At 32.4% G+C, this 22,612-nt stretch overlaps 1 protein-coding gene across 1 annotated transcript; it reads right to left on the bottom strand.

Annotated features, from left to right (window-relative positions):
- Nucleotides 1-1,030: 1,030 nt before the first annotated feature.
- LOC127721865 (L-amino-acid oxidase-like) lies at nt 1,031-21,613 on the bottom strand. Its single transcript, XM_052228673.1, has 7 exons — nt 21,409-21,613; nt 18,257-18,454; nt 17,536-17,728; nt 15,467-15,571; nt 13,492-13,707; nt 9,394-9,508; nt 1,031-1,753 (listed from the first exon to the last, which is right to left on the bottom strand). The coding sequence occupies exons 1-7, from the start codon at nt 21,533-21,535 to the stop codon at nt 1,070-1,072; spliced, it is 1,638 nt and encodes a 545-aa protein (XP_052084633.1). The 5' UTR covers nt 21,536-21,613; the 3' UTR covers nt 1,031-1,069.
- Nucleotides 21,614-22,612: the final 999 nt, after the last annotated feature.

Here is a 22,612-nt window from a genome sequence, read left to right as displayed (position 1 = left end):
ATTTGATACAGACGATTATGTATCGTTATTATACCAAAAATATTTTCCGTCACCGTTTGATTAAGAAAAATACAACTCGATTTTTAAGACGTAGGATATATCTAGACTTAGAACGAACTAAACAGCTAGATTGAAAGGACTCAAGGTTGTAAAAATTGAACTTTCATTAAATTTTAGAATGATTAGTTTTGTTTATTCCGTACAGGGCATGCTCCAGGTAAGCACCAAATAAAACTATGAACAGCTAAATTTTCAATTACACAGTCTATATAAGTGCATCTTAAATATTCCACTGAACACAGATATCAATTTCCATTGGTGTCCAGCGTACCAAATTGTAAGACTTGTATTTTGTATGAATATTTTAATTACATGAGATATGGAGGATTCCCATATCAGGAGCACGATATTATACTGATTCCGGTCCGGTTTTCATTGGACTCTGTATTGGCATTGCCTTAATTTGCATCGTTCCATGGACAGGATACTGCTTCCCCTTCTTGCAAACTTCAGATAAATCACGGTTTATTGTTTTAAAAACACTACTCTTCTTGTTATTTTACTAGTACTTCATGTGTTGGTTAAGAATGTTTGGCTGTCTCTTGCGACTTATGACGTATCCCTGTAACAAATGACCATCGGTATGTTCCAATTGCCTATTTACACTCTCCTTGAGCAAGACGACAGGTGTAATTAGTAAAGCACCATTTGGTCACCCTTCTGAAGCGCATGTTAGTTTTTGTTTATTGGTTTGTAGACTGTTGTCAGTCTTTCGTCTTCGTCTTAACTTTTTGCCTAATCTGCCTTCTTTTGTCTTTGACTTATGATTTTAAGTTGTAACCTTTGTATCTTCTGTCAATTGGTTAATTTTCTATCATGTTTAAATTCATTTAATATAAACGATATTTTAAACATTAAGGCTGGCAGCAGAGATAAATATTTGTGCTATAGTTTTATTTTTTGATGCATGTTAAGTTTATTCATTGCATGACAAGTAAACTCCATCTAGGGTTGAAATAATAACAATATAAAAAGGGAAAAGCATGTTTTGCTTCAAAATTTTATTATTCTATCTTGGTTTCAATCCAAAATATGGCATGGCAAGTTCAACTGATTGAAGCGCTGCGTTTGACCAAATTGACAAAGACCGCGCATTGAAAGCGTTTGAAACCACATAGACTTCATCGCTGACTGACGGTTTTGTCATTTCCCTTTCAACCGCCGGCCATATATATCCCGGCATCCATATTTGCCATGCACCACCGTACGGATAATTTTTCCATAGATAGGCAGCTGCCTTTGTTGGTGGTGGTATTTTTCGAACAGGTAATTTATATATATCAGCCAAATATTTATGTGTAACTTGTACAAATTCTTTTCCCATTAAGACGAAGTGACCATTAGGTTCATTTACATTTCCTCTGTCAAATAGTTCTTCCCAATAAGGTGCATCACTATCCATATACATAGCCTGTAGTACAGACTTGGGTGGATTAAGTTTGGAAGTACCAAAGTCGTACGTTTGTCTTAACGGAGTGTCTGATATTATATAGTCAGAATAAACCGGAGATCTCCTCCACCAGGGAGAATCATAACTGAAATAAAGCTTAGCTGCGGGTTTATCTTTTACTGATTTTGTTAAATATTCTCTAATACGAGGCTGGTAAAGACCCTGCCAGTCCAATTTTTCAAGTGAAAATCTATTGGTTGCAAGTATGACTTGTTTAGCGCACTTCATCTTTAATGCTGCAGGCTAAAAATAGAAACATAGACTACTATTTTAATAGAAAAACAAAGATATGGGGTATCTATCCATGACTTAAAATCAGTACATGTACAGCAAAAAAAAAAAAAACAACAAAAACCAAAAAACCAAACACACAATAAGCAAAGGAACAGCGCTTTTATTGCTGTTGTTCATCTCAAAGTCACAGTGAGGCTTTCAACACGGAGCCAAAAAAAAAAAAAAAGTCTCACCACACTGCAAGTTTAAGATGGTCCCTAGCACCGGCTTGAGCGGAATACTTTGCAAAAAAAAATCTGGATATACTTTTGCATGGACATTCATTAAAAAAAGGCAATTGTAGTATACCGCTGTTCAATTAAGCATTTTAAACGTACACCTTGACCTATAATGGTTTACTTTTATAAATTGTAACTTGGATGGAGAGTTGTCTCATTGGCACTCATACCACATCTTCCTATATCTATGTATGATAAGTTGACGAATTATAGCCTTTCTTTTATAGCCGTTGTTTGGTAAAATATGACTGTTCTTTTGATACCTTTTAGTAATTTTGCTCCCAAACACACAAGATACAAACAATATATTTATTCAAATTATATATATGTATTGTTTTGTTTCTGATATTTCTCATTTAATAAAGATCTACGTGGGAATGGGCCGGTATATAAGATAATGGACTTGACTGCATTTTGATATTATTATAAATGATTATAAACATACTTTTTACTTTCAACAACAACAAAAAAAAAACAAAGCAGAAGATACGACACAAATAAAATTTTAAGAAATTTGTAAAGAATTATTTTCAATTATTGGCAAGCACTGGGTTGATTTCGCTGCTAGTGAATTGTTGTTTCTCGAGGTTATCACCAGCAAAGAAGTCATTGCTTTCGTACTGATTTATAAAATATCTTTTTTAAATTCCCACTTTATAAATTTAGAAATTATAAAGAAACTTTGATTCGAACTCTCTCGGGCAAAGTTTAGCTATAATAAATTTGGCTATTTCTTTCCGGTCCTTTTTAATGATATAGCTCCCAATGTTTCTACATACTTTTACATTTCTGGCTTCCAAAAGTTTCGGTTTATGTTATCCTGATGAAGTTAATAAGCCCTTCGAACGCACCGCACACAATAAGTAGGTTTTTTCATATACAGACGTTATATCATCATTTGTGTTCAATTTTACATAACAATACCATAGAAGCCGATTCATCATATTTTTCAATGATTAATTGATTGACTGAAGGGCGCCTTACGATTAATTGATTGATTGATTGTTTTTTTACTAATGTCACGAGGCTAATATTACATGCATATTCAGTGCAAGAAACCATTTTCGAAAATCGATCAGTACATGAGATTAAAATTACAAACTAAAGGGTATGATGGGACTGGGACAGAAATTTTATCTTGCAACAGGCCACATACAGAACCCTATAAAAGTTGTTTCCGGGGTTCTTTCACGTAAACACAACATAACATTATCCTTTCACGAGGCTAAGGATTTCACGACCCCATTCCCACCGGACGTAGCTATGTTTTTATTCAATAAAAATATCTTCTTTAGGTGTAATACCATCAAATCATAGTACGTCACATCAGGTTTCCTACGAAAAAGGGTAGAAAAAAAAGTATTCCCTTAAATTTTGCAATTGTAGGAAAATAACCCTGCATTTCATTGCAGAAAAAACTCCTTAGTAAGAAACATATATCTTGGGTGTTTCAAAGCACCATACTTTTTAAATTTGGTGTTTCTATAAAATATTTAAGAAACTTAAGGTGACATGGTTACTAAAGCTTGCGAACAGGAAAGAAAGGGGTGAAAATTTGATTGGTTTCCTTCTGGTGATGGTAATTTTCTCATGAAATGTAATGTGAAATGTTAACTGTAGTACTGGAGAGGATAAAACTTTATTCATGCAAATATTTCTTTATTTGAAACGAAGATAATGTTTTGAAAAATGCCAATTTAACAAGACTAAAATAGTCGAGTGACATTAACCATAAAATTTCATATTTAATACATCCACATAATACACAGCTAAATCATATACCATTAAAAAGCATATTATCTGTGAGTTCTTTTTTGCCCGGTCGTCAAATATTCGTACGGTGAAATTTCTGTTAAATCACGATGAAATGTCAAGGACGGACAATTTCTTATTTTACAAAACGTCAGATTTTTTGTAAATTATGTTTTCTAAATAATCAAATTATGTGTGGAAATATGAAAAACCTTTAGAACAGAGACTATAAGTCCAATACCAAACCCATTATAAGATATTTATAACGTATTTTTAATAGATGGCGCTTTTCCAGAAATTTCAGTGAAAATGATAAAAATGAGTGAAAACTAAAATATTTGTCACTGAATCAATTGTTAATCACCATAAATTAAATAACATATTTCATTTAATGCTAAGGACGTTTTTTGACATCATCAAAGAAGGACGAAAGATACCAGAGGGACAGTCAAACTCATAGATCGAAAACAAACTGACAACCCCATGGCCAAAAATAAAAAGACAAACAGACAAATAATAGTACAGATGACACAACATAGAAAACTAAAGACTAAGCAACACGAGCCCCACCAAAAACTGGGGGTGATCTCAGGTGCTCCGGAAGGGTAAGCAGATCCTGCTCCACATGTGGCACCCGTCGTGTTGCTTATGTTATTACAAACCTGTAAATAGTCTAAATCGGTAGGTCACATTCGTGAAAAGGGAAGGGTATTGTAGTTACGACATAAGGAACATATCCGATATCATTTGTGGAACGGTTATTCCATAACGGTCAACCAACTCGTGATGGCGTCCGTAAAATTTACGAAGGGATGATTTCAACTTTCAAATTACTGCAATCACATTTCTTGCTTATTACACAGCCAATCATAACAACCAAACTATCGCCATCTCCAAACAGATAGCTTGCATAGTGTTCTACGTTAAAAAATGTATGTAGTCAACATTAGGTTAAAGAAACACGTTTAGAAAAAAAATCAAATGTTTGCAGAAAATAACACGCAGGATTCATGCTTTTAAAGGAAATGTAGGGAGCTAAACTTTTATATTTCAATATATAGTTTAACTACCAGCCTGTTCAAATCTCTTTTGTTTTTTTTAGTTATTTTGTTTGTAATTTCGTAATTATCATTAAAAGAAATAAAGTATTATATATATAAATATTTAGCTCGCCCCGAAAAAAATAAATACATAAATAGATAATGACATAGTAAGTTAGTTGATTAATGAAAAGTTGAATTTCAAATATGTTTCTTATAAAATTAGAATTTGTTTTTCTTGTTTGCTTACACAGCATCGAACATTGCCGAAAGAAGTGAAAACTATTATATTCTAGACACTGAAAATGTTCTTTGTGCCAGTCCAAAGTAGGGAACCTTATTTAAATACGTAATTTTTTTTTATAAAAAATTGAAATGTTGCAGTTACATGCAGTTGCATGTTGTATTTGGCAAAACCTTTCGGAATTTTGGGTCCTCAATACTCTTCAACTTCGTACTTTATTTGGCCTTTTCAACTTTTTTTATTCGAGCGTTACTGATGAGCATTACTGATGAGCCTTTTTTGACATAACGCGCGTCTTGCGTACACAATTTCTGGTATTTATGATGAGTTGTTTTACAACCAGTTGGTCAATGTTACTGCTGGAATAGATAATCAGCTGTATTTGGAAAAACCTCTCGGAATTTGGGGCCGTCAATGCTCTTCAACTTCGTGCTTTATTTGACCTTTTTACAGTTTTTGATTCGAGCGTCACTAGTGAGTCTTTTGTAGACGAAACGCGCGTCTGGCGTAAAACATTTTAAGCCTATATCTTTCAGTCTATATCTTTTTATTTGAACATTCTAGCAATTCACAACAATTATAGTTATAATCAGACTTTCTAGATATAAATATTTACAGGTAGAATAAAAAGCTATAACGAAACAAATTACTGTGTAGATGTCACACCAATAATTTAACTAATCATCATCAAGAACGTTTTGTAAAAGTAGGCAACCTCTAACAAAACATAGCACTTTTCATATTGCTGCGTTAAGCCCTCTGTTATTGACCTGGCAGCGATTGTTTGGCGATTTTCACACTTTAATTTCATACTAGAGAAGAACGAGGTCAATTCTATTGGCGTTATTTTTCTAATCACAACAGTTGAGTGAATAAATTGGTTGCCAAAATTAATTTGTTTGCAGTATTGTCTTTTTCAAAACTACATTATAAAGAAAACCCCTAAAACTTTATCTAAACAATAATATAATTAAGTAAAATCTTTTCTATTTTTTACATTCCAATGCTTTGCAGGCTATAATCTGTTCGTTCAATTTTCTAATGGTGCGAAGATATCATAACTGCAATATTTTTTGTCATTTTTGATAAAACAACTAATATAGTATGTTATAATGAGATAACAAAAAGAAAAAAAAATACCGGATTTGTGATAGTAATGCGCGTTGCAAACAGCAGTCATTCGAATATTCAAAAAGAATAAACTTCGTAATATGTTTTCCACTTTGGACATTGAAAAAACATATTTTTACTGTATACACATTGTATATTCCATTAAAAACTTTTAATCACCATTTTTTTTAAATGGAAAATTATTTCTCCTGATATTGACAACAATCGATGTGTTATCTAAACAATGGAAATCAAAATGATTCATATTTGCAGATGGTGGTATATAGGGCAACTGCAAAAGCTTCCTGACCAATAAGATATTGATTGCAGTTTAAAATGACGAAAAAATCCTTTCACCTATAAACGATAAATTTATTTTATCTTTGGCATACAAATATTGATTTCTAAAGAAATATTTTGATTTTAGCGATTTTTTTTTTCATTTTTGAAGTATTTTATAAGAATTGCATTTTTCTGCAAGTGTTGCGCAAGTAATATTTTAATATAAAATTGAGAATGGAAATGGGGAATGTGTCAAAGAGACAACAACCCGACCAAACAGCAGAAAACAGCCGACGGCCACATATGGGTCTTCAACACAGCGAGAAAATGCCGCCCCCGGAGGCGGGCTTCAGCTGGCCCCTGAACAAAATATGTACTAGTTAAATGAAAATGGTCGTCACACTAAATCCCAAAACATATAAATGAACTAAAATTAAAAAACATACAAGACTAACAAAGGCCAGAGGCTCCTGACTTGGGTCTAACGCAAAAATGCGACGGGATTAAACATGTTTTGTGAGATCTCAACCCTCCCCCTATACCTCTAGCCAATGTAGAATAAACAAACACACAGTAATACGCACAGTAAAACTCAGTTTAGAAGAAGTCCGAGTCCGATGTCAGAAAAAGGTAACATAAGAAACTAAGCAAAATGACAATGATACATAAATGAACAAGGGACTACTAGCAGTTACTGACATGCCAGCTCCAGACCTCGATTAAACTGATTGAAAGATTATGTCTTCATCGTATGAAAATCAAGAACAATCCCTCCCGTTAGGGGTTTAGAATCATTCCATCATAAAATATACGAGAAGAACATAACTCGTATCATGCCAACAACTTGTTTTAGAATAAATGTGTTTATTTCCGATGCAAAGACCCTATGAGTGAATCAATATTAATACCAAAATATGCCATCTTTAATGAACTGACATCAGTATCATAACAATATCCCTTCTGAATAAGTCTGTTTAAAGGTTTGGCTAGCTTTTGAGGTGAATGTCGACATTTTTGTGCTTTGTATAGAATATTACCATAAAAAATGGAGTGTGAAATACCGGAACGTATAAGGTGTCTGCATGTTGATTTATATTTACGAATGATGTCCTTGTACTGATGATAAAATTTAGTAAATGTTTTGACTCGTTTGTGATATTGAAAACCCTGGTGTAATAATTTTTCAGTAATACAGAGATTTCTTTCGTTAAAATCAAATACGTTGTTACATACACGTGCAAATCGAACAAGTTGAGATATATAAACACCATAAGATGGTGACAAGGGTACATCACCATCTAGAAATGGGTAATTAACAATAGGAAATGAAAAATCATCTCTTTTATCATAAATTTTGGTATTAAGCTTCCCGTTAAATATAAAGATATCAAGATCCAGGAAAGGGCAGTGTTCATTGTTAGTATTAGCTTTATTTATAGTAAGTTCAGCAGGATATATCTCTTTAATTTACATACTGAAGTCGTCATTATTGAGAGCCAATATATCATACAAATATCTAAAAGTGTTATTAAATTTTTGTATCAGATGTTGTTTCGATGGGTCTTTGCAAATTTAAGTCATAAATTGTAACTCATAACAATACAGAAACTGGTCCGCAATAAGTGGTGCACAGTTAGTCCCCATTGGAATTCCGATAACTTGACGATATACAGAATCTCCATAGCGAACAAAAATATTATCTAGTAAAAATTCAAGGGCAGTTATAGTATCAAAGCAGGTCCAATTGACATAGTTCTTTTGTTTGTTGTTACTAAAAAATGACCTTAAAGAGTTTGAACATATATATTCGCATTCTGACCTTTTGCATTTGATTTTGAATTAAAGTATTCTGTTCTAGTATGTGCATGTGAGTTTTAGAAAAAAAATTATCATACAAGAACATGCATGGGGCATTTTGTTTAATTTTTGTGAAATTTGGGAATGTCCATTCTTCACCTTTTACCTTGATTTAACGAAAATTGCGACGTACGAATTATTGGCGACAAGCAAAACAGAAAGTACAGATAATTAACTTTCGAATGATATATAATATAGCCGTATGTTAGGTGCGTCCATTAAAGTCGTTAACGAAGCGTTTTTTTTTTTTAAATTTTACTCGCCTAATAGGGGAAAAAAATGTTGGTATTACTCCTGTAACGATTACCATATTTAAAACTACTCGCAACGAAACGAGAACGCTACCGCCAGAATATTGAAGCGGTGGTTCTTAAAAGTTTTACATTTAGTTGATAGCAGAAAGGTAAACTAAATACCAGAAAACTGCAATTTGAAAATGAGTCAACAAAGCAAGGGCTTAACTGCATTTATATATAACATGTGATTTAGAATATGCACATTGAATACAATGTATACATAAAACGAAATGAAATAGCTAAACGATTGCAGAAAATTCATAACAAATGCATTCACATTTAGTGTAACGTACCTTCTGTGCGGATTTCACGTAAAAAAATGAAAACAACACGTTTAATAATTCCATGCATCCGAAGCGTTTTCTGGATATACTGGAGGTTGATGCGTTTTAATGCATCCTGCACAACCTAAGGATCTCCAATTTACCAATGGTTTTAATGCCGGATGTTAGAAGACCAGTTAACCTTCCGGAGCACCTGAGATCACCCATAGTTTTGAGTGAGGTTCATGTTACTCAGTCCTTGGTTTTCTGTGTTGTGTTTTGTATGCTGTTGTTTGTCTGTTCGTCGTTTTTCTTTTTCTGCTATGGTAATGTCAGTTTATTTCGATTTATTAGTTTAAATATCCCTTTAGTATCTTTCGCCTTTGTTTTATGGGTACGTTATTACAAGGTCTATTTCAAAATTCATATATTGAATCGAGGTAACAATTATACACTTCAATATATAAAATTATACCAATTGATAGGTAATGACACATATAAGTGTATTAAATTATTATATAAATTACCCTTGGAGTCCACGTGGTACTGCTTCTAGTGATTGTAGGTTTAAAAAATAGGTTATAATAACCGTCTCCTCTTTTTCTGATCCCTTTAAGGTCGTGATTCAGCTTGATAGAATGCCTTCAATGATAAATAGTTAATTTGTGTATTAGTACAACTGTATCTAGAAAAATAAGTTAAAGATGTTATATTCATCAATTTGACTGATATCTAAATCCATGTAAATTCTTATATTTTAATATTACTCTAAAACATAATTATAACAACTGTTAGAAATCCTCAAGATACAATAATGTATTTAATCAGTTAAACTGTCACTCAATCCGGTAGGCGGTACAAAGAATACATACAGTGTAAAGTAGAAGTAAAAGTAAATACAAATGATTGATATTGTTATGCCTAAGGGTAGCAGTTAAGTCTGGTAGGTTTATGTTTTGTTCACGCATCGTTGTCAATATAATGAAATTTGATGCGACTGTCATACAAGTGAGAGGTTTAGCTAGCTATAAAACCAGGTTTAATCCAACATTTTCTACATAAGAAACGTGACGTCACTTTTTGTGGCGTTGATACATTCGCGTGACGCACAGTTCATAATTATATTGTGGTGTACATGTGAGGTGTCGGTTCTTATTCTGTGGTTTATATGTTGTAATGTACTATTATATTATTTATTTATATATTTCTCTGTCCTGAGTGTTCTTGCGCTTATTTGTACTGTATTCCTGTCACGTAATGTTGTCATTTTAGCGGTATTTTTAACATTGCCACATAAGCGGGAAGTAAGGCTAGCCATAAAACCAGGTTAAACCCACCATATGTTCTTAAAATGTCTTGTACCAAGTCAGGAATATGGCAATTGTTATCAAATAGTCCGTTTCTATGTATGTTGGCGTTTGTGTTTGTAGCAGTACAGTGTTTCTGTTGTTCCGTTGTTTTCATCTTATAGTTTATGTGTTTCCCTCGTGTTTGGTTTGTGACCAGGATTTGTTTCCGTTAAATCGATTTATCACTATGGAACAGCAGTAAAATACTGTTGCCTTTATTAATAACATTAAAAATGGTGCAAATACAAGTAGAAATGTATAACTGTCGAGGTAAAAAAGTAAAAATAACAAAAATACCGAATTCCAAGGAAAATCCAAATCCGAAAGTCCCTTATCAAATGACAAAATCAAAAGCACAAACACATCAAACGAATGGAAAACAACTGTCATATTCCTGACTTTATACAGGCATTTCCTTATCTAGAAAATGGTGGATTAAACATGGTTTTATAGCTAGATAAACCTCTCACTTGTACGATAGTCGCATACTATTCCATTATATTGACAACAATGTGTAAACAAAACAAAAATACATAATAGGTAGAACTGTACTAAACACTAAAGATTAATAATTTACAACGACAAATAAAAGAAAACTATAACACGTAAAGTAGATGATAAACAACGTCAGTACCTAGTATCTATACTTGAAGACCATCATGTATTATTTGTGAAGTTGATACGGAATATTTATCAATAAGGTCTTGGTATCTTCCGATGAAATTTTTTAGAAAAAGGACGAAACGTGCTTTGACATAACCCTGGTTTATCAACCTTCTGATCAGACACTGGTGACGTTTTATAACGTCTGAGTAGCAGCTGCAAGCACTGGAATACCGAATGAGTTGAGAAACGTATATCCCATATGCAGGTGAAGTTGGTATATTGCTACTAAGGTGGAGAAATTAATCATTTCAAAATTAAAATCGTCTCGTTTGTCATAGATTCTGGTACTGAGATGACCGCTTATGTCAAATTCGAGGTATAAGCCTATAAATGAAGTGGAGGAAGCCGTGTCTGTTGTTTCTTTAATTTTTAGTTCTGATGGATATATTAATGGAACCAAATCAGACAATTTGGATTGCTAATGGAAAGAACATCATCAATATATCTGAATGTAAAATTAAATGATCTGGCATCTTTGATCTTTTTGTTTTTGACAAGTTTCTGAAGGAACTCCGACTTTATGAAAATAAAAAGAGGTCCGTAAGGAGAGGCGCATAGTTCGTTCTGATAGGAATGCGGACAATTTGTTGAAAAAGTCTACCTCCAAATTCAACAAATATGTTGTCAATAAGAAACTCCAGCATACTGATCACTTGGTCCTGTGTGTTCATTGTTTTACCTTTTTGTTCACTATATAAACCATTGTCTAGACTCATTTTAGCTACAAAGCTATTTGCAAGTTACTATTACTGTTTCACAATTACCAGTGAGAGTTATTAATAGGCCTGCTACCAAGGTTGATCCTATACCTCGTGTTAATACAATCAAATATTCACACACAGTATGTTAGCTTCGTGATGCTAGACAAGGGTCGTTAAAATTTCATCACAAATGAATTATAATTTACAAAAGAAATACTGTAACTTAATGATATTCTCTGCTCTATTTGAAAATAATAAGCTATTAAAAACCTGTTATCAATTGGCAGTATATAAATAACGGAACTGAAAAAATGAAAGGTCCGTGTCCTTGTTTTTGGATATATTAACAATTGAAAATTTTGAGGGAAATGATTTCCCTAGATTTGCATACATTTAACACCAGACCTTTTTCTATCAAACATTAAAAACAAATAACAATAATTTTATAAAATTTAAAAAAATTGCTTTTTTTAATTATATGTTAAAAAATAATGAAAAGAACAGTGGGGCTAACGTGCAAACCTGTTACTGGTATTTCATTTATAAAACCAGTGGGTTCCGAATATCTGACTAAAAGTAAAAAACCAAATCAGCGACTATCTTTAAAAACTCATTTTGTTTATAATTACCACTTACAGTTCTTCAATTCCTTTCAGCCAAGGGTGTAATTTAGAGGAAATATAAAATATGCCTCAACAAGACAGCAACACAATTTGAATGTGTAGATTTACCATTCACCATTTTTTCACAATTAATATCCACCTAGCCTTAATGACACAACGTCATAAGTGAGATTTGTCAGGTTTAAAAAACAATGGTAGATTTATTTTAGGAACATTTTTTGTCATAGAGCACGAGCGTCGCCTTGACAGTCTATGACAGATATTTTCTATTTGTTTGATGTGTTCTGATTTTGCCATTTGATTAGGAACCTTTTCGTTTTGAATTTCCTTGGAGTTCGGTATTTTTGTTTTTTTTTTCTGGTGTGCCTCATACTATTTCGATACTGATGAACTTTAGTTTATTAATAAAAATTTTATTTACAATGAGCAACATGACGGGTGTCATCAGTTGGGCAGGATTTGCTTACACGAGTACCAGGAGTACCTGAAGTCAATCCCAGCTTTGGTAGGATTAGTGTGTCTTAGTCTAGTTTTCTTTGTAAGTGTTTCGCGGAATTGTTTGTCTTTTCGACGTCTTTCTTTTATTCCTTTGGCGTTTTCAGTTCCTCCTCTACAAATGATTTTGAAAGTCCGCGTGGTATATACATAGTCCATTTTTGTTAAATCTAAAGATTTGAAAATTGATTGTCCGGTCCGCAAAATTAGAATAACATACTTTCATTGGTTAACGATTCGCAACGTTATTGTGAATATTATACAGCATGCAACAAATAATTTTTGAAACGACGAATAAATTACTGTGGATTCATTATTATTCGTTGGATACCAATTTTCGTGGGTTTCGTGGGTACAAGTGAACCACGAATTCAAATGTTCAACGAATTACAAATTTTCTATAGGCTTTGTATGCAGAGATTGGCAAAACCACGAAATCAAATATCCACGAAAATGCAAGTTTTCCTCAATCCACGAAAATTGATACCCACGAAAATAAATGAATCCACAGTATGTACCAAAAGAACTCGTTCATTCTACCATAAGAATTGATAAAACAAAATGTTAAAGCTAGCTACGTCAATCTTAAGTTTGATAACTAATCTTCATTTGTGTTGTTACAAGCGGCGTATTATATCTGTTTTCACTTGAAACAAATATATTTTATCGTATGTTGGCAACATGATCAATACAAAATTCTTTATCTTAATGAATCTATCTACGTAGTAGATGCACCTATAATCATAAACGGCTTTGTACACAAAAACAAATGTGAATCTACTCAAACTCACCTTATACTAGCACGTAGAAATTGCTGAAGTAATTTATTAGGTATTGAGGAAAATCCTGTCGCCACAGTTAAAACGTCATTACTTGAATTAGATGGCGGAGAGGTTCGAACAGCAAATGATGCAACGGCTTCCCTGTGTATTGAATCAAAGCCATCAGTTTCTCTGATGTAATGCTGTGCCTCAGCGCTTAGATATTTATGATAATAAGACTGAACACTGAAAAAAATTAAGACCTAAGTTCAGATCGAATACAGTATTTGGAGTAGACATAACAGACATATAGTTTTGGCTTGGATTTAACATGTTCGCTTACCCAAACGTTCAAAACATTTTAACCATAATAGGTATACCTCTATAGCTTGCTATGCGGTATGGATTATAGTCATTGTTGATCTTGAGAGAAGAGTTGTCTAATGGTAATCATACAAAATCTTATTATTTTTTTCTGAACATTATCTTTCATTGTATACAATAGTACTAGTGCAGACAGCCAAAAAAAAAACCATTAAAATATTATTAAAATATTATTAACTGCAATTGAGAATTACACTTTATAAATGAAATGTGTCTAAACCATTTTTTTTTATTGGTTTAACTTTATAAATTAATAAAGATCAACCTTGCATGATGGAGGCCTCAGTTTCCCTTAACATTTCCTAATTCATAAAGGAGGAATTTTAGAAAAAGTATTTTAAAAATTATGTCAGCAAGGAAGCATTAACTCCTAAGCTGATGATACCCTCGGAGACTTATTATCCATCACCAGCGGTATTGACCAAGTTTTAATAAATGCGAATAACACAATAACACGTAATACATCTCGTGCGTTCGAAGCGCAAAAGCAGCAATGAATGAAAGGTAGTCTATATGTGCTTAAAAATTATCAATTATCCACTGTACATTAATAGAATATGGATTTCGGTTTTGTAAGACAGTACTTAAAAATAAGACGGATCAGTGAAGGGATTTTCAGAAAGATAAAGGAACCACCACTCTGTAAAACATTGAACAAAGATCTCATCTGCAAAAATTCTGGCTACTTTTATAAACATGAAAAAAATGAACTGTTTAATTAAAATCAAATCAATTTACACCAATCGAAAAAAAAATCAAGTTAAAACACGACATACAAAAACGTCTACTACTAGTTCCAATATTTATGTCATAAAATATTGCAGTTATAGCATAACAACACAAAGAGCCATCGAATTCAGTAATGAAAAATATGTTAAATATTTAAAGCTTGACTTAATGTTTTAATATAAAAATGCCGTTTCGTTTGAAATTCCCTGAATACAGATTATCCAATTACGAAATGATAGAAAATATGTACAACTACAATATACAGATTTCAATTTTTGTTTCTTTAGATCTATTTACCGTACATAAGTGCCAACATATTCTTAATCTTGTAGTCAATGGAAGTAACAATCTACTAGTCGTTATGGGCCGGAAATGTTTTACACAATTGTGGATTCAAATTCCATCATAGATCCAACATGTCCACGATACCGATCTCATATCATTACCATGGCCTCAGTGGCTGAGTGGTCTAAGTAGTCTTATTACTGCATCACTAGTCTGTAAGCACTTAAGTTGCGAGTTCGTGTCCCGCACTTGGCAAGTGCGTTCGACTCCAATATTAATTGACTAGGACTGTCAGTTTTCCAGTTTGTCCGACTTGTATTCATATAGAAATTTTCATGAACAAAATAAGGTTTTCAAATAACAGTAAATTTGTTTTGTTTTTATAGAAGTACTTGAAATCAACATCTGTATTATGTAATTTTCATCTACATGGCGAACAAATGATTTCACGTTTGATCATACTGTTTTCATGTCTGCAGAATTCTGTAAATGTTATCATATCGGATTAAAAATCTAAACAAGATACATATTTTATTTCAAAGATTTGTCACTTGCTTGTTTTAAAATCAATATCAAAAAACGGTATTTAATCTATATTTTAACATACCTTTGTTCATACATTGATACTCCACTTCTATCTTTCACGTAAAACATTTTATCATCGTCTGGAACATTTGTTGTTAGCACATCGGTGTTATTCCTAGTTACCTCCCTTAAAAGAACGATAAAATGTAGAACACAAACATTACTGTTATACTTATTCAAATGTTGTAAATTAATTGTAAATGAGACATCAGATTGTATTTAAATGCAAGTAATTGTACGTACCTCCCGGGTTTGTACTTACATGAGCAACACAACAAATGCTATATGTGGAGCATGATTTGCCTACCCTTCCGGAGCAACTGAGATCACCCGGTCTTTTTTTTCTGGAAAGAGGGGGTGGGGGGTTGTTCAGTCTTTGGTTATCCATGTTGTGTTTTTGTATACTGTTGTTTGTCTTTTGGTCGTTTTTAGTGTTATTATCAGTTCTTCTTGAACTAATGTTTCTGAATGTCCCTTTGGTAGCGTGTATCTTCCTTTCTCCATACTCTTGTGAATTAAGAAAAATATAAGTCGCATGCCATGTACTCAATTATTGTTGATAGGATATTAAAATGTTGATAAATAAATCAAAAACAGCGCTGCTTTTCTTAATTTAAAGTTTTTCGACAATCTTATTTTTTTCCTTTTTTGTGAACTAATCACTAGATTTTCGTTTAGATCTTTTCCCCGAGTGTTCTCTTAGACCTTTTAATCTCCTAAATTTTCTCCTTGGAGTTGTATCGAAACAACCCCCAGGAATATCTCTATTAAACCTTTTTTCAGGATTTCTACTCAGATCGTGTCCATTGGATTTCCACCAAAGTGATGTTCTCACATCTTTACTCTTGTCTTTATAACTAACTCTAACTTTTCTCAAGTCATAATTGCCTTTTTCTATCCTAACCTACTGATTTTCTTTAACTTGATCATTGATATTGTTTACATCAATTATACTATAATCTATCGCCGTATTTGAATATTCAAAATAACACTGCGTGTGACCGAACAACGCATTTATTATACAAATGTGGAGTTCGGTCACTTATGGTCTTATTCTTGATATTTAAATATGACGATTACTTATACATTTTAGTATATACGAACAGACTATTAAAACCAATTTCTGTGTAATTGGCGTTAATTAGATTAACTTTGTATTTTGTCGATTTCACTGTACTTGTTTGGCGTATGAATATATATTTGTATTACACACAGTTGTCAAAATGGCAGATCGTCACTTCGAGAAGATTGATGCACCTTTTAAAATTATCGGGAAGCCTGAAGTTATGTTTAATGCACCTGGACCATGTGAACTATGATCCATTGTTATATGTAACACAATAAATTAATTATGTTAAAGTATCAAGTGTCAAAGTGTCAAAGCCAATACCTTCAGAGGGCATTCTCAAGTGAACGCCCGGTAAAAGGCGGGGATAATTTAGAGAGTGAAAATAAACGCGATATTTCACATGTTAGATTATCGGAATTTTTCACAATGGGAACCCTTCTTCTGTTTCCGCTTAATGTAAATATCTCCAACGTTGGAGCATACCCAGCTAAGTGTGTTCACTTAACGGAACAATTTAAATTGACGTAAGCACATTAAAATGAATAAATACTGTTTCAGAGAACGCTGCAAACGAGCTATTTACATATTCATCTTTATCTATATAATAATGTTGCCAAACCTTATTTGAATGAAAAGTGTTTATCTTTTACTCTAAGTAAAATTTATAAGATTATAATTTGAAATTTTGTTTTCGTTTGTACCCAAAGTTACTATATCTTTATGGTTAACTTACTGTTTTAGTACGTGCAATTGTTTAACGTGACAGGTAGAATTGACAATAAAAACAAATGTTCCGCTTTTTAAAATGATACAACAGAAAATACCGGATGAGAAGCGAGTTTCTGTCATTGCATCGATCTATATACTGTAAATTTAGAAATTATTGCGATGTTTTTATTATTGCGAAAAATGCGACAGGGTTATAATCGCAATAATTTATACTCGCATTTTAAAATTTTTTATATATGAATTAAACAGGATTACAGTATATACTGTTTTTCTTTTTTGTTCTATTTATATACCATAATAGTTGATCAACGGGTTTTCTCTCATTCGGTAGAAGTCTGTAGGGTGTTTTATTACCACCTAATTCGTCATAACGCAAGTGGACTCCTCGTACATTGAAAGTAGTGTCAGGTGATGGTCCAGATCCTAAATCAAATCTTTTGATTCGAAGCCCTAACTGTTGTATGGTGTTATGCAGTAAAGCATGGGCTGAAAAAGAAATGACTTATAGACAGAGAAAAATATAAAAAAATAATATTTAAAAAAATGAAACGAATAGTGACTGAAGTTTACACGGTAGTATTTACTTTCCAGGAACTAGGTTGCTCTTTCGTGTACCCTACTTTTGTCAATTTATTTGAAAGCTGTGATCGGACAAAAAAATACAGCATATTCTGAACATATTTTCCAAGCTGAGGGATGAATAAGGTGAAGAAAAATATGAAATAATTATACATACTGGTGAAAATGAAATTTTTCAGAATCTTTTTTTTTGTATTCACTGCATGATTAAAGACCTAATGCACCAGTGGCCTAAGGTTTATAAAGATAGATGACAAAATAAACGATCATCATATACATGTTCACATTTATTTCTGAATATTAAAATATTGCTATCTGAAGAGGGTGATTGTATAAAAAAAACATTGGGACATCACCATTATTACTTGAATTTTTATAACTTTATTCTGTAAATTTTACAAATAATTGTCCACATATCACATGACATAGACTTACATCTACGGTAATACCTCATAGCACCCAACTCCACATTTATATCCGGAGCATTTGGGAACTGTACTGTATACATTCTTCCTCCAACTCGGTTTGAGAATTCGTAGATAGATATTTGTTTATTTTGTTGTCTTAATCTCCATGCTGCATACGTACCGGCAATTCCTGCACCAATTATGGCTATGTCGTCACATTGGGCCTCTTAAATATTAATATGAGATAGCATGATAATAAATTGTATGCAATGGGATTGTCTCTTTGTCGAGATATTATTTGGATATATATGTCAACACATTAGCCAGAACTAATTATCATACATATAAGAATGTAGAAAAAAAGTTATGGGATATAATTGATCAGGTTCAAAATATAACAGCCCACAAGGATTACCATGGTAACTGGGGAATAGAAATATAATCACCATCGGTCTTTTTCCAAACGGCAGTAAAAAGTAAAATAACAAAAATACCGAACTTCGAGGAAAATTCAAAACGGAAAGTCCCTAATCAAATGGCAAAATCAAAAGCTCAAACACATTAAACGAATGGAAAACAACTGTCATATTCCTGACTTGCTAAAGTTGGACGTGAATTTGGCTGTATGGTATTTACAAGTACACAACCACGTCCGGTCAGAATCGGGACGCTAAATCTGATGCCTCGTGTAGAGATAGTTCCATGCTATTTGCACGTGAATAACCCTTGCAAAACCCCTTTGAGGGTTTCTATAGTTGGTCTGTTGCAAGGCAAATTTCTGTTCCTATCCAATAGACTATTATACCCTCATTTTTTCAGTGGCAGTCAACATTTCCCAGACCTTCACCCAGGACGGCCTCTAATATAGGACCTATTATTGTATGTATTGGTAATTTTTTCTCGTTTGAATATGCACGAATTATTTGTCACTGGAATTTAAGCAACCACTTATCAATCAATCAATCAAAATATATAAAATGTCTAACAGGGGATATGAGCCGATACATGGAGTTCTCTTAGTTGTATAGTTAGGCTTATTATTGATAACTGAACTTATAAAACAACATAATTCGAGTATTAATTAAGAATAGGTCATTTGAATAAGCACGAATACATTTAATCAATAAAGAGTAATGTTTATGATTTCCTCAAACGGTTAGCCATAAGTAAAACAAGCATGTAGGCCCGTGTTATTTAAAAAATACAAACTCGGTACCCTTTAATTCTTTTATGTCTTTTCTAGATAATTTGTGTAATGCGTATATCCTCTTTAGTATATGTTATTATGATAAATGTAAAAAGAAAACAAAAAATAACTTGAAGTATACAGGGAATTTATTTTTCATTCAGAATTTTTTTTTTCATTTATTTATGTTTACGTATTTGTATTAGAATCATGAATATATAATTCAACCGAAGTATGTTATAAGCTGGTTATTTACAGAAAAATCTTTTTTCCATCTTTCAAGGATTATATTTCAATCATTAGAGTAACCACCACCGTCCAAAACAACGCAATCAATTTTAGCTGTTCCTTTCCAAGTGCAAGATTATTAAGTTCCCACCAGAATTTTTGTTTGTTTGATGTATTCATTTTTTACATTCTGTTCAGTCGTTCCGCCGAGTATTATCGTTCCTCTTGTCTCAAACAATTATTTTATAATTGTTTTAGCAAATGTTTCCTAATCTTCTATCACTTTTGAAATTACAAAAATCTTTTTCGGTTTTATTTGTTTCTAACAATATTTGCTGTCAATCGTTATTCCAATACAGGTTTCCGATGTTGAGTTTCCCTTTTTTTTGTATTTTCATTGAAATCTTTGTATTCCAAATCTTAGTCCATTTCATCGTGTAACGTTTGTACCAGTCGTTTATATATTGTGTTAATTCTATCTTTTTATTATTATTCCTGTGTTGCATCGAGTCAATGATACTATGAAGTGATTGTACACATCTAGCACTATTGAATACAGTACGTGGAGTCGTTGATATATTATATTTGCGCTTACTTATATTTCCCGAAATCATATAAAAATTCGGTTGATTGAATTCCGCATATTCCGAAAAATGTAAACCACATGTAAAAATTAAGTGATCTCGAAGTCGGGCGTTTGGCGATAACTGAATATTGTAAATAATCACTACATCAGATACAAGTTTTACTTCAAAACTTGACACTTTGAAAAGCGCGTCTTAAGGTACTAGCATAGAGCCTACTACAGACCTTTCGTGTGGTGATACATATATAAAGTTACCTCTACCATTTAACATACAACACTCGGTGTCTTTCAAAAAATCAAATAGATAGTATCCAAATGCTTTTTTCGTTTCATGATTCATGAATAGGTTGTCTAGGTTGTATCATGTCTAGAGTATCATTAAAATCTTGCTGTAATCTTGAACGACCGTTAAATCACCACAAATATCAACCAAAGTTCAAATGAAGTGAATGTAAGCAATTATAGGCAATCGTACGTACAGCCTTCAGCAATGAGAAAACCCATACAGTATAGATGGCCTTAAAAGACTCCGCCATAAAAAATATGAAACAATTCAATTGAGAAAACTAACGGCCTAGTTTATAACAAATCAATTTACGAAAAACAAATATAACAGAGTGACATGAAACAACGACAACCACGGAACTTAGTCAGTCATAAGAAATACCTTGACTGAAAACCCCGTCCTAAAATGCTGAATGATAAGTTTGGTTTCAATTGGAAAATCGGTGTTAGGTTTTGCTGATTTACTTATCTTTTGATCTTTTTTCGTTTTTTTTTTTGCCATGATGACATACCCAAATGTGCTTAAAATGGCGTTAAATACCAACAGTCAAGCAACCAATCCTAAACGTCGATCAAATGAAATGTTATTTGAGCGTAAATTATAATTTTATATTTGTTTCCCGCACTCAATTGAAATTATATAAAAACGGTCTATAATTTTGATATAGTGATATTATAAAAAAAGAATGAAAATATCTAATAAAAACCTGACACTCGTTATAAATGTTACTTTGACAGTAACATCAATTAGAAAAATAGTTCTATTTTTTCCTAAAATATAAAGGTAAATGATTCTTATTATTACTAAACCATTAAAAGAAAAAAAATATCTCTAAACCCTTAAAGGAGGGACTTAAATCGAACTTATTATTTCTATAACATATATAATACTCACTTTCAGTTGGTTCGCTAATTGCGCTTCCATCAATGGGCTGATTTTTAATGTGATATGTCAGAACAGAAGTGGTAAAATACTGCAAAACTACCAAAACAGATATTATTTTCCTACTCTCTTGGCTCATTTTGACTGTAGTTTACATCACATTTTACAAATCTCTATAGACAAAATGAATTCAATTAGTATTCTAAATGCGTTTTGCCTGTACCTCTTGCTTATAATATATTATTTAATTAACTACGTTGGAGATTGATTTGACATACAGATTTTTTTTTGTATCATTGCTCATAAATGAATATTCAAAAATGACATTATGTAATACATTATATTTAGCCGCAGGTGTTTAACATGTAGAAAAAAAGGACTATTCCTTGCAATAAATCGTCATTTGAATCTTATAATGATTATTTCCGATTTTTCTAACTCTATGAAATTGAATATGAAGTTTCAAAGCGCAATATCATATATTTGACTAAGAAATAAAAAGTTATTAAGGAATTGAATTTACGTATATGAAGAGTAACTCTTGGTCGACTTTTTTACTAAATAGACTAGAACTTAAATAAATAAATATCCCCTTTTCTCAGCTAAAACGCGGATACTATGCCAAGCTTGTTTCACATTGCAAGTTGCATTAATTAACCGACGACAAAAAGTCCTGCATTGTAACGATGAAGTTCAATAGTCCAATAAATGAGTGAATTTAAGTCACTTTACTACTTAAAAACCAAGAATAAAAACGATCCGCTTAGCTAATCTTTCGATAATCTTAGCTCGACGGCGATACTATCGAATTATATGACCAAAATCGTTAAAATCGCAACTTGTGAAACGGGTTTCTCTTTTGTTAATTGGACCCCTTTTTATAGCATACATTTGTAAATGTTTTAATCAATCGGCACACTGGTTAATGCGTGCTTCACCGTCGAACATATGATCATCCAAATAAGGCAAAATATTCTTGGAAGTGCTGCACCATGCAGTACACAAATGTACAATTTTTTTCATTAATCTTTACCGGAATATGAGCCCAATTTGGATCAAATTTACTAGGGATCATTTTCAGTACATGACTATAAATGACTGTACTAGTTCGAGAATATGGAAGTTGTTTTTCACTTGTTCGTTTATTGATAAAGTTTGATTTTATTTTTATGGACTTCCCCTTTTTGAATTTGCCTTAGAGTTCGATATTTTTGTT

The sequence above is a fragment of the Mytilus californianus genome, unplaced genomic scaffold, assembly GCF_021869535.1.
Source record: "Mytilus californianus isolate M0D057914Y unplaced genomic scaffold, xbMytCali1.0.p SCAF_12, whole genome shotgun sequence".
In the NCBI taxonomy this organism is placed as follows: domain Eukaryota; kingdom Metazoa; phylum Mollusca; class Bivalvia; order Mytilida; family Mytilidae; genus Mytilus; species Mytilus californianus.
This window is presented reverse-complemented; position numbering and strand designations above follow the sequence as displayed.